The sequence below is a fragment of the Lissotriton vulgaris genome, chromosome 12, assembly GCF_964263255.1.
Source record: "Lissotriton vulgaris chromosome 12, aLisVul1.2, whole genome shotgun sequence".
Classification (NCBI taxonomy): Eukaryota; Metazoa; Chordata; class Amphibia; order Caudata; family Salamandridae; genus Lissotriton; species Lissotriton vulgaris.
In genome coordinates this window covers 717,647,024-717,660,899 of record NC_141700.1, presented here as the reverse complement: position 1 = coordinate 717,660,899, position 13,876 = coordinate 717,647,024, and the positions used below count along the sequence as shown (strand labels likewise).

Here is a 13,876-nt window from a genome sequence, read left to right as displayed (position 1 = left end):
GTTCTAGGAAACCCTGAACCTCCCCATCTAGAGCAATAACTTCTGATAAGCCTCTGGACCTCTCGGCTCAACTTCTAATGTCACAAATTCAGTGCTCTATGGATTGCCTTGTACCCTGCTATTGTTTGCTCTCACAAACCTTTTTAAGATTTATATGGTACACATTTGTTTTCTAGCCTCTTACAGTCCCTTGGTTATTTTTCCCCACCACCTACAGTACTAGAAGCATATTCACAATTACCTGCCCACTGTTGACAGCTGCATGCTGAGCAGAACTTGTGAAAATCACCATAGTCAGATACTTGATCAATTCAGGGCGGGTCTGCAGCGAAGATGGAACTCCTGAAAGAGTGCGAGAAAACATTTTATGAAGACCAAGAACACATTTACCGGAGTCAGATCTTGTGCCGCATGTGCCAGGAGACGGTAGGCCTGCAGTTGGGCCAGCAGTTCTACGATTGAAATGGTGTATGCAGGGTATTTAATTTTGGCAATGTTTATGCAGATGTAATAAAGTGCTACAATCCAATGATATTGCCAATAGCGTTTTCTGAGTTGCTCTACATTGAAAATTGGCACAGAATTATAGATAGGGCTCCTGGTTTTATGGTACTATTTTTTGAACATTTCCATCTGTATTTATCCATATTTATTTTTTGCCCATGTTTTTGTATTTATCCATTTTATTTTAGGTTTTCTAAATAAATGAAGCTGCAATTAATATTTTTCCACATTTGACTGGTCAATGTATTGTTGCATTTGAATGTCCAAAAGGTTTCAGCAGTATACATTGCAATAGCACTATCTGAAAACACTTGCATTGTAGAATAGCATTACTAGATCTGCACTGAATTGGGAAATCTATTCTCTTTCAATCTCCCCTACCTCTCAATCTGTACTCCTACTGACCGATCACTCATGATTGACTGTAGAAAAAATAAATAAAAATAAAAAAAAATCACCCAAAGACCTATTTTCCATATTCTGCATTTAAAAATAAATACAGACTGGAAAATAAGTAGCTTTCGGTCCGTATTTATCTGTAAAAATCAGTAAAAACGGAACACATGGAGACCTAAATATAGATCAGAATGAGTTCTGAAACCTAAATTAGCATTTTTGTTGGAATAAAAAAAATAGTGCACACAAATGGAATTCCAAACCGTGCTAAAAACTTAGTTTCTTCAATTTGGATGGCACTTCAAGCATAAAAGTTCATAGAACCTGAACTTACAATCCATCTCAATGTTTTGTGGTTCTGCTATCAAAACATAATCAGGGCGAAGAATGTGAATGGGAGGATGAACAAACACTTGGCAACAAGTTCAAGCAATCATACCAGAGGATTTTCTCTCCAGGAAGCCTTCTTTGAAGATCTCCCCCACCCATGCTTGAAGCTCTGGGTCCGTCTGGATGCTCTTATCAGTCTTATAGTAGCAGCCCACAATACCAGACACATAGCTGAGGGTGGAAAAAAAAATGGAGTAGAGTCAATGGATGCAATACCACATGGAACAATATCCAAATCAAAAGAGATCAAGCTCTACCTCTTACTACAAAGAAAGTAAGAATTCATCCAATTTATTCAGCATGTGTTTATAGGTTAACTGTATAATAGTTTGCGTCTCTTGCAGAGATTAACGCCTGATAAGTTACTGCTCACCTATACATAAAATAAATGGTATTTTTTAGGCAGTCTGTTTTCCACAAAATAAACTTGGGTGCATTTAAAACTAAGTTTTATTTTTTGAAAAGTTTAAAAGTTTGCAGTGGGTTTCATGGACCACTGCTTATTCCAGAACAAGATTTCGTTTACATTCGCAAAGGGGAGATTGACTCTGCAGGTCCCCTTACTCTGTAAATGGATTACCACCCCAAGAAGGGACTGGGTCATTTTTCAATGTTTTGCAAATGGATTTCAATCATCTCCTATTGATTGGGTATTTAGGTTTAAAGTATTTTATTGAAGCAGGGTGGGGCAGGACACACTAGGGCAAGGAACAGACAAACCACAGGAGCCGCACAATCAGTGCGCATTATACAGCAAGTACAACAATACAGTTACAACTTTGCAAGAGGCTTCATCCGACTCGGGAGCACAGCTTTCGCACCTGTGGTCATATACAGAGAACTAGGGGGGGGGGGGGGGGGGGGGTAAAGGGATAGGGGAAAGGAAGAGAAAATCAGGAGGGGGGGACAAAGAAAAAATAAAGGAAAAAAAAGAAAAGGGGGAAAGAGGGAAGGGGAAAAGGGGGAAAAGAAGAAAAATGGGGGGGGGGTGAAGGGTGGGGAAGCATCCCCGCTCCAAACCTACCCAACCAAACAGAACCCCCAACTACCATATCCCAACCCACCCCCTGTACTGCGCCATTATCTACAGCCTCCTCTTCATTCAACTCTCCAATAATCCCCGCTATGCAGTATCGACCCCGCCCGTTCAGACAGGTGGGTCCGGTGGCGGCGTCAGCCTTAACAACCTAAGGTATCTGGGGCAGGTGATCTCCCGAAACTCGGAACATAACAGGCTATGAAAGGGCGCCCACAGATCTTCAAAGGTATCAGTATCGCCCAGGGCCACTAAGGACATCTTCTCCATTCCAAGGACATGCCATAATCTATGCAGCCAGCCAACTACAGAGGGAAGCGTGGTAGTGCGCCAGTGTACGAGAATATTCTGCACCGCTGACCCCAGAGCAATCGCGATCTGTCTACCCCTCTTAGACCTAAGGGGATACATCAACCCATTTGGTAACCCTAGCAGAACATAGGCAGGGAATCTCGGCAATTCTATCCCAAAGCATTTTTCCACCTCACCCAGGACCTCTTCCCAATAAGGAGCCAGTAGGGGGCATTCCCACAGGATGTGTGTTAGTGTACCAGTGTTGCCACAGTTGCGCCAGCACGTCCCTGGTATTGCCCTGTCCATCTCGTGCAGTTTCTCCGGAGTGCGGTACCAGTAGGTCGAGATTTTAGTGAAGGTCTCCGTAAGACCCGTGTGATAGGCAGAGTGACGTGCGCGGAAGGAGATATGTTCCCATTCCTTGTGACTCAACACTCGCCCGAGCTCCCTTTCCCACCGTTCCCGACCGGGGTTGTGAATGTGAGAGGAGGGGGTCTGCAGCATTTTATACAGGTCTGAGATCAGTTTAGCGTCCGACGTGCGAGTGATTAACCAGCGCTCATACGCCGTGATTTCCCGGTGTGCCGCATCGCGCACCTGGGGTTGTAATGCCCAATGACGCGCCTGCATGTATCGCATGCGCTCCGCTTCTGGGAGGCCATAATCCCGCCTCAAGTCCTGGAAGGGGACAACTCCCTCAGGGCTGTACAAGTGATACAAAGTGCAGCAGCGGGCCACCCGCCAGCGCTCAAAAGCACCCTGCTCCATCCCGGGGCCGAAGTCCGGGTTGCCAATGAGCGGCGTAAAGGGAGAGGGGAAGGTAGTAAGCTCGTACCTGGCAGCCACCGAGTCCCACGTCCGGAGTGGGACCCGCGTCACCAGAGACGCATAGAGGTTAGGAGGTCGATGGGCCCGCTTCAAGAATGGTATTTCCTGTAGCGTCCTACCCGCCACTGCCTGATCCTGGAACAGCCAGTGCTTGTCAGACTCCCACCGGCTCCATTCCACCAGATAGCGGAGTTGGGCGGCCTGGAAATATTTCCGCAAGTCCGGTATCCCCAACCCCCCAGATTCGGGCGTCAGCATAGCGATACTCCTCTTGATCCTCGGCCTGCGGCCCTGCCATACGAACCGCGCAATGGCAGTCTGTCTCCGCAAGCCACCCCACGGGGGGCTGGAGCGGTAACGCTCTGAAAAGGTAAAGCACCTGAGGCAGGAGGGTCATCTTCACCGCGGCCAACCTACCCAGTAGCGACAACGTACCCTTATCCCACCGGCCTAATTCCTCCCTGATTTTCGTGCCCAAAGCCGCATAATTGGCCGTGACCATCTCCGGGAGGGAGGGCGCCAACAGGATCCCCAAGTACGGGATCCGGTCCTTGGACCAGCTCAGAGGGTAAAGCCTCTGTAATTCCGCTCTAGTGGCGTTAGTAAGCGAGATGTCAAGGGCAGCCGACTTCCCCAGGTTCACCTTGAAGCCCGCCACAGCGGCGATTAAGTCCAGTTCCTCTACGCAAGCCGGCAGCGACCTCCGCGAGTCATCTAGCGTCAGAATGACATCATCCGCGTACAGGCTGACCGCATGATGGAATCCACCCATCTTGACACCGACAATATCGGGGTTCTGCCTAACCCTCTGGGCAAATGGCTCCATGTACAGGGCAAAGAGCAAAGGGGATAGTGGGCACCCCTGTCGCGTACCCCGTTCAATGGGAAAGGGTCAAGAGCTGCCTCCGTTCACTCGGACCACTGCAGATGGGAACCGGTAACAATTGAAGATCAGATGACGGAACTTCTCCCCAATCCCGAATTTGCTAAGGACCTTCTCTAAGTAGGGCCAGTGCACCCTGTCGAAAGCCTTCTCCGCGTCTATGGACAGGAGCATCTTCTCCCCAGGGATCCTGGAAGCCTTCTCAAGGATGTGGGTCACCCTCTTTGTGTTGTCTACTGTTTGCCTACCAGGCACAAAGCCCGCTTGGTCCGAATCAACCATGCCCGGGAGGTGCAACGCCAGGCGTGCAGCCAATATACTGGTGAACACCTTCAAATCTGTGTTCAGCAGCGAGATAGGACGGTAGGACCCACAGGCGGTCCTGTCCTTGCCCGGCTTCGGGATCACGGAAACCGTGGCCTGGAGAAATTCGGAGGGGATGGCACCCGGCTCCGCAAAGGAGTTGAAAAGGCGGGTCAGTAGAGGCGCCAGCTCCTGACAGAAGGTTCTGTAAAACAGAGGGATAAAGCCATCCGGACCTGGGGCCTTGCCCACTTTGAGCCGAGATATCGCCGTGATCACCTCCTCGACACGGATATCGCGCTCCAGATACTGAGCCTGATCCAGTGTCAACGACGGGAGCGGTACTGAATCCAGATAGTCCTCCTCAGCCTGGGCCGAGGGGGCATCCCCGGTGTAGAGGTCAGCATAAAAGCTGCGAAAGACGTCTGCTATCTGCTCGTCAGCCGTGACCATACCTCCGGTTGGGTCAACTAGCTCCTTCACTCGGTGCTGCTGGTGTTGCACCCTGAGTTTGTTGGCCAAGAGCCGCCCGCACCGGTCGCCCCCTGTGTAATATTTGTGTTTCAGGCGGAGCATCGCATACTCCGCCCGGTCCGTATCAAGGGCTGCCAAGAGTTTCCGTGCCGCCTTCAACTGCCTCCAAACCCTGGGTGCCCCTGTCCTGTGATGAACCTGTTCCAGCTCCCTCACCCGCTGGGTGAGCTCATCCCTCTTGAGCTGTCGGTCCCTATTCTCGGCCGAGGAAATCGCTATAAATTCGCCCCGGAGCACCGCCTTCAGGGCTGCCCACTGTGTCGCACGCGAAGTGTCCTCATTATCATTCACGGTCTGAAAATCCAAAATGGCCGCCCGGATCTGGTCCACCACCGATCGCCTGTGCAATAGCGTGTCTCGAAGCCGCCAGACCCCCCTAGGCCGAACCGCCGGCGGTAGAATGAAAGCGCCCTCCACCGGAGCGTGGTCGGAAAGAGAGAGGACCCCCATATCTGCATTCGAAGCCAGAAGGAGCATTGGGCCCGACACAAGTAGATGGTCCAGTCGCGCATAGGATCTGTGGGCATGTGAGAAATAGGAGTATGCGCGGGTGGTAGGGTGAAGGTGGCGCCACATGTCATGCAAGTCCAGCTCCTCAAGTCGAGTGCGAATCGAGCCCGTAAGCTCACCCAACTGGTGGCGCCGCTGCACAGACCTGTCCATTGCCGCATCGAAAACCAAGTTCAAATCACCCCCCAACACTATGTGCCTATCAGAGGTGGATGCCACGTCCTCCAAAGCCCTGTGTAAGAATTGGTCCTGATGATCATTGGGGCAGTAGATGGTGCCAACAGTCAGTGCTAAACCCCCCATCTTGATCTTATATACCAGAAGTCTCCCTTTCCGTTCTGCTACCTTGCACACGACCTCTCCCCTGAACCCCCTAGAGAACAAGATCGCCACCCCTGCCGTCTTGGAGGCGCTAGAGGAGAACAGCTGCGTGGGGAACTTGGGGGTACGCATTCTCGAGCAGTCCTTAGCTAGCAAATGGGTCTCCTGCAACAGGCAGATATCCGCCTGTGAGTTTTCCAACAAGGATAACACCGCCCGCCTCTTAACCGGATTATTCAGCCCTTTTACATTGAGAGTGAGCACTTTAAGAGCCATCAAGGAGGGGAATCAGTGGGGCACATATCAAGAAGCAAAGCCCAGCAGGCAAACACAGAAGGCGCCACTCGAGGCCTCAAAACAGAGCAATTATGAACAGTCCACCGGCACAGTACAGTCCCCAAACCCCAACACCCCACAACTAGAAAGGCCCCCCCTGCCCCCCGAAATCCCACACAACCAAATCTACACCACCCCCCGCAACTAGCCCCCCCTCTAGGCCCCGGAATCAAAACATCCACCCGCCAGTCCCGTTCCCACACCCCACTTCTCAAACTTTGCAAAAAAGACATTGTCCCAGTCCGGTCCGGAACGGACAAGGCCGTGGTAAATCAGTCTAGTGGACGTCCAGCCACCACCTCCAGCACTCGCCATTCCTCCCCGCCCCCCCCCCCCCCGAATCCCCGCACCTGCAAAGGGAACAAGCTAGAGTAGACTCCCCCCGGAGTGAGTTCCACTTCGCCGTTTGCCGCCACTCTGGAGGCCTCCTGGATGGCGGCCGCCATGTCCGCCCGGATCGCGGGCGAGCCCGGTCGCTCAGACGGAGGAGAACTCCCCTCTCCCACCTGCTGCCATCCGTCACGAGTGCTTCGCCTCCGCCGCGGAGCCGGGGTATCCGTGTCCGATGCTGTGAGGCCCAGCACCGCGCAGACATCTTGGAGGGACCGGAGCTGGTGCAAAACACCGTTCCATCTAAAAATCAGGCGGAAAGGGTGCCCCCAAGAGTACTGTGTCCCTCGCTCCCGAAGGAAGTCAGTAGCGATTTTGAATGATTTCCTCTTCTGCAGCGTGACCGCGGATAAGTCCTGAAACAGGGTCACAGGGTGGTCCCGGAATCGGAAAGATTGCTGCCCTCGTGCTTCTCGTAGGATCCGTTCCTTCAGGGGAAAGTCTGGGAGGAAAGCCAGAATGTCCGGGGCGGGCGCCGTGGCTCTGCGGGGGCGACCCACCCGGTGTGCTCGGTCTATGCGGATCTGAAAGTCTTCCGACTCCCCCAGGATCGCACGAAAGAGGGCCACAAGGTATGCAGTAACATCTTCACCCTCCTCGCCGGACGGCACTCGGCGGACCCGTATGTTATTCCGCCTGGACCGATTTTCAAGGTCCTCGGCGTGGGCCTGCAATTCAATCTGTTGTTCCCGCAGTCGCAGGACCTCCTGTTGCAGATGGGTGATCTCCTCATCCCTGGAGTGACCCGCTTCCTCCACCGTGTTCACACGTTCCCCCAGGGAGTCCATCTCTCTCCTTACTTCACGGACCTCCCCGGCCACCTCACGCGTGAGCGTTTGAAAGTCCTCCCGTAGGGAGCTGAAGAGCGACTCAAGAAATGATCTCGTCACTGGGGGTTCTCCGCCATCTGCACCCCTGGCCGGGGCTGGGGAGGTCGTGGTGGGTTGGGTTCCCCCACTGCGTAGGGCGCCGCGTCCCAGCATGTCCGGCAAGGTTCGGTCGCCCCTCCTCTGTCCTCTAGCGTTCGACATTTCAGCTGAGTAGAGGACGTTGAGGCTTACTGTCCAGCAAAGAGAACCGCCGTACCGGCGCGGCTATACACCAGCCGGGGGTAGCGCCACACAGAGAGCTCTAGGAAGACCGAGCTGCCAGGCCGGAGTTCACAAAATGGCCGCCCTGCGAGATCGAGAGGCCAACGCCCAAGATGGAGGTCCCTTCTCCGTCCCTGGTCCGGGATCTAGAAGTCCAGCCGGTAGGCAAACTCGTGATGCGATGGTCGCCGGGGCCCGCAATTCCAGGGGGAGATCTGCTCCAGAAGCCCAGTTCCACTGCTCCACCACCGACAGCTGGCCGGAGCGGCCTCTCAATACAAGCCCCCTCAAGCCGCGGGCCGGCGTAGCAAGACAATGCCGGCTCCGCCTCCGCCCTTCACCTCCGCTCAGCTCCGCTCCGTACCACCGCCGTTGGGCAACTCCGTTCCGCTCGCGAAGCCGCTGCCGACTCCCACTCCGACAATACATGCACTGCTGCGGGCTTCACACACAGGAGGCAGAGTGCTCCGTCAGGCTCCGAGGGTCGGAAGACTCACGGCTTCCGGCTCACACACAGTCCATTCAGCGGGCCTCGACCCAGGCTTTACCGGTCAGAATCGCACCCCCGACGGGGCAAACCAGGCTCAGCAGTCGCTCCACACCTCTACCGGGGGCACCAGGCTCATTCGCCGCGTGATCCGGGGGGGAATCAGCGGTTACGAGCGGTGCAGGAATTCAGGGGTCCGGGAGCTCTCGGCGAGTGAGACCTCTCAGCCCGCCATCTTGGCCACCTTGATTGGGTATTTAAAAGGGACACGTACAACACACCCCTCCCACACAGTGAATCAGTATGGGACTGTAAACCTATTTTAGGAGTCATTAAACTATTGCAGACTCCTAAAATGTGAATGAACTCCTATTTAGAGTATTGGGACAAATGGCTACTTATTTTTCCCTTCAGCCACTTCACCAAGGCTTCTTACCTCTTATGGGCTTCAGTTTAATTGCCTAATACTTCGTACATCACTAAGTCATCAGTGATCTTTGATTTATCAACCATTAATCCCTTTTTGATTTGCTCCTTACCTGGTATTTTGGTAGGTTTGCCAACCTCTGCAAAAAGTTTGGATACTAAATTGCCACTCCTTGCTTTCCATTTGACAAGCTAATGCATTCTGGGAGTAGTATTTGTGATAAACTGAACTAGACAAGCACAACTAATGTCAATGATCTGGAATATAAAATCAGCGGATCAAATATCACAATAAAATGGAGTGAGGGGACAACTCTTCCCAAGGTTTCCAGATCTTTGCTGTTCTCCCCCAATCTGCGAAAAGAGTTAAGGTTTATTTTACGTTCTCCCATGTTAACAGGTCAAATCTTTTTATACACGACTTATTCCTTCTTTTAGCTATTTGGTTGCTGTGTGCTGGACATCCCTCGATGCAGCGACATCTCCGGCCACCTGAGGAACCTGCACTGGCTCCCCGTCAACAAGAGGATCACGTTCAGGCTCCTCACCCACGCCTCTCTCCACAATCTGGGCCCCAGGTACCTCAACGACCGCCTGACCTTCCACACGCCCACACGCCAGCTACGGTCCGCCAGCCTCGCCCTCGCCACAGTACCACGCATCCGTAGAGCCACCGCCGGAGGCAGATCCTTCTCATACCTGGCGGCCAAGACATGGAACTCCCTCCCCATCCACCTTTGGCTGACCCAGGACCACCTCGCCTTCAGGAGACAACTCAAGACCTGGCTGTTCGAGCAGTAGCGGCCCCCTTCCCCCAAGTGCCTTGAGACCCTTCCGGGTGAGTAGCGCGCTATATAAGTGTTTTGATTGATTGATTGAATCTGTCAATCACAAATATTTTTTCATTTATTAATTACTAAGCTATTCACATTTTACACACAAGGCTTTGGATCAAGGCATTCCATTAAAATCCCAAAAATAAGCAATCACTGAAAGCCACAAAACTACTGGGGACAAAAAAATCATGCCTCACCTCTCGATAGCTGACCAGATCTTCAACCCATCATCTCTGTAGTAAAAGTTGGGCACAGACTCAACCTCACGGGATTTGAGATTGTCCACAATGCAAATGGAAGTGTAGGTCACAGCCTGCATGTCTCTTGATATGAGCTCAGCAAGACCTGCTACTCCTATAGCCGTGCTCTGTGGGTGAAAATTACAGTTTCTGGTTAGATCCATTTTCTAGGCTACACCTGACTCTTTTACTCCTGGACCAAAGTCATCACTTGATACATTTTGGATAGTGCCTTCTTCTCTGTATCAAGGGTGTGTGCCAATGTTTTACTCATGTAGCTTTGGGTGTACAATACGCCACAGAGGTGGTGTTGGAGTATTTGTCCAAATGTTAATACATTCCAAAGGACAGAAAATCCAGATGCCTTTAGTTACAGATAGACTGAGTTTGGGTTACAAATGCTGTGTATTTGGCTGTTTTGGGCATGACTTTGGCTGAAGAAAGTGTTCCTTGTGAAGTAGTGACACTGAGGAGGAGTCCAGGTTCTTTAGTAACAAGCGTTTGGATTTGTGTCCAATGTGTTTGTGTTGTCTGCCAATGGTGGGTGCCATATACAGCCATGTTGAAGCTTTTCAATACTAAGCTGAGTATATACTAAGCCGAGTATACGAGAGAGTCTGAAGTTTAGGGTTTGCACCAGATTAATTTTATATGTTGTGCTCCAGTGAACCATCATTTTAAGAGACCACTATGGTATGGTATGGAAAATGATCTATTGAATGTTTCAATACCAAAAATACATGGTAGTAAATGCGTGTGATAGTACCATGATAGCCAAGTTCAAGGCATTAATGTGTATCATATTTAATGACAAAAACTTCACCCTCTTCCCATTTGTGAAATAACTTGTAAAGAAAAATATGGGTTCGTGAAGGTCTTTTTCCAGTGATCATAATGCCCACAATTCTGCAAGACTCACAGGAAAGATGTTGTGAGAATATCGAAATCAATGACACACAAGCAGCATTTATGAATGAGCAAGGGCAATCCAAGAGGCCATAAGCCGGATAACAGATGGCATGGGGGTGGCAATCTATTAGTAATGACAAGAGTGGTACAATGAGGGCCTGCATGAAGGCTCTTCTGGTCAAAGCGATCTGGTTCCTGCCCAGGTTGTGAGCTATCCACCAAAAGGACAGGGGACATATAATTGTCTCCAGAACGTGCAAGGCATCTATGGCTTGAACTAGTGTATTGTCTAGGGTTATGTGGTGTTCTTCTATAGATTGAAAAGCAGAAATAAAGTATCCAGCCTCCATGTCACGACTGTTGAGTCTTCTCGCTTGAGGATTAGCATCCCTACTCAGATACAGCCTCTGATAAACACATAGAAACAAAATCAGGAATTAGTGATAGTTCATGGAAATGTTACTTTACTTCAAGTAGAAGTGCCTAATACAGTGTTTAAATAACAATCCACTGTATGGGCTACCTCAACTACTTCAAGCAAAGTACTGGAGCGATAAAGGTACTGACAGGGGAGATCTGCGACACATGTTATCGGGGGCCTGGAGACCAAACAAGAATCCCCCATTCTACATCAGTTATGGATGATTTGTATTTGTCGTGCGTGGGGGAGGGGGGGCTGGAAAGATTTTTAGATTGTTGCTCACAAATATTTACAAACAAAATACTTTTTGGGTAAAGAGAAAATTAGTAGCCTGTGTGAAAATGCTGCAGGTGGATGCACTGTGCAATTATGTTTAATACAGTCAGGTAAAGAACATGTCATAAGGTCGTGAAAAAGCTAATCTCATTCCAAACAGGTTCCATGTATTTGTTTCCTGAACTCTGTGCTCCTCTACAATGGAATCATAGATTTCATTCCATACACCTCATCTAGCTGTGTCTGGTGGGTTTGTTGTCTAATGCATCCACTACAGGGATCTATGTTGGAGTTTATGGTCATAGGTTTGAATACTGGATATTCCACTTAGCATTTCACACTTCACACTTCAATAAAATGAGTACCACTGAGGCGAGTAACAAACATATGTTATTTCAGGGTCAAGAACCTGAAGAGTGAACATGTGCTTTACAGTGTTACATGCTATGTTTATTAAGTTATTTATTTTAGTCACGGCCTCTCTTGAATGCCCACAAAACAGGTGGTCTAAAGTATGAGTTCTAATCTTACCCGATCGAAGGATCCTCCTGTTCCAATAAGGCGTTCTCTGGCAAGAGAATTAATTTGCAAAGTGTAGCGATGGTGGGGGATCAGGAGCTAAAGAGACCAGGTGAGTTATTAGAGACATAGGTACAGTGGTTGTTTGAAACAGATCTATTCTCACTGCCTCTTCTATAATATGTACCCTGATAATGTCCAGTCCTCCAAGAATCTCAATCATTCTTGATGTTTTGTACCCAACAATGCATGAGCAGCATGACCAATGAGCGTCCATTTATTGAACATGGAATTAACAGCCTCTTTGCACTGTCGGATTGGTCTCTTACCTTGTACACAGGATGAGACATGGGGAGCTGCCTCAATGTAGAAATGCAGAACACCTCTGCAAAGACGTGTGTACGCAGGAAGTGGGAAACAGCCTGGTGGGTGGAAAAATTGGAGCTCCTCACCCACATCTTGGCAAGCAGCCAGTCCCACTCATTATCGCTCGGCAGGAAGATGGGATTCTCTGAACCCGGAGTCTGATTTAGCTGCAGAGGAAGATGCACAAAGAGCCAGTTACTAGACTTACGTGGTTACTGGCCAAGCAGATGCGGTCATAGCTTAGCTCAAGAGTGAGACAACACAAGACTTCGAGTTTGCAATGTTATTGGCATTCTGTTTCAGTAAATATAATGTTAAAATTATTAAAACATTACACATTCTTTAATTCGCAGAAATCCCAAAGTACGAAAGTGTCAGCTTACAAATGGTCTGAACCAATTGAGAAGACACAAATGTTAAACCAACAGCAAAGTGGGGTAACAGACACTGCTAAACCTAGGTGACTATCCACTCATATGGATAAGTCCATTGTGGGAAACTTGTACACTAAAGAGGACAAGCAATCTTCTTTCGATCTTATACAAACTATTTCGAAAGGTTTTTTGGACAGTGAGTGGATGGACCTATTCTTCAGCATACTCTAGAATAATCTTTATGAATCAAGTGCAATTTATGCAAGAGGGTTCTATTGGAAAAGATATGTTCTACTTTAAGGCAGACACCATTGATGCATTTTGTAAAAAAAAATTTTAACAAAAAATCTGTTTGTGGGCAATGAGTGGATGTGAAGCCCATGATTTTGGCTAGCGGTAGGAAAGAGGAACAAGCAGTTTAAGAGAAGGATAGAGGCCATCTAGAAATTGAGAAAGAGAAAAGGACAAGAAATTGGTCTGGTAAGGAAAGAAACAGCCATCTTACCCAAAACATCTCCCATATATACTGCAAAAGACTCAGATGAGAAATAGGTATGAGCGCTGAAATAGGTTCAGAGGAAAGATATTTACACTGCCTAATAGTATTCCGTAAAAGATCTTTTTCATGTATGCACAGTGATGAATTTGAACTGACTATTAGTAGTAAAAAATGCAAGACTCTAGAAGAGTGTTTGGTTTAGAGTGAAGTTAGGGAATTGTTTTCTTTTCTTTCTTTGTCCAATGCCAGTTGAAATGCATGTACTTTTTCTAGGAAAGGCTTTTCTAGAACTGTGCATAGTTAACATCCCCAATAGGTAAAGACTAGCTCCATAGTACAAAACACCCTCAGTTATCAAAGGTGAATCTTTGTGACAATAAAGAGGTTGGTTTGTTCTAGCCAATGGGAACACTAGTAGTCGATCAAGTAACAGATGACACATTGTCAAAATGCTGATCACTTATATTTATTTTGTACTATTCACTAATGTCTTGAAATTTCAAAGTTCTAGACCGGCCGGATGGCTCAAATACAAAACCTTACTTGGATTGCTAGGGGCATCATCTCATCCTGGGGCGAGTGGTAGAGAAGACATAAGGGAGCAGCCATGTACTGCTGACGACCATTCAATATATTTGCAGGAATGCCTTCCAATATCTTATAATCCACAATGAAGATCTTTCCTCTCTGCAAACAGAACAAACAGTA

The 13,876-nt window shown here is 49.0% G+C and overlaps 1 protein-coding gene across 2 annotated transcripts in view; it reads right to left on the bottom strand.

Annotated features, from left to right (window-relative positions):
- Positions 1-13,876, bottom strand: part of LOC147678108 (hydroperoxide isomerase ALOXE3-like) — a 136,423-nt gene that overhangs the window by 12,671 nt on the left and 109,876 nt on the right. For both annotated transcript variants that reach the window (XM_086945968.1, XM_086945967.1), the window contains exons 7-12: positions 13,712-13,855; positions 12,259-12,462; positions 11,942-12,028; positions 9,763-9,932; positions 1,340-1,461; positions 242-342 (exon numbers count right to left, since the gene is read on the bottom strand). In XM_086945968.1, coding sequence (XP_086802094.1) covers positions 242-342; positions 1,340-1,461; positions 9,763-9,932; positions 11,942-12,028; positions 12,259-12,462; positions 13,712-13,855 — 828 coding nt within the window. The remainder of the gene's footprint in view (positions 1-241; positions 343-1,339; positions 1,462-9,762; positions 9,933-11,941; positions 12,029-12,258; positions 12,463-13,711; positions 13,856-13,876) is intronic.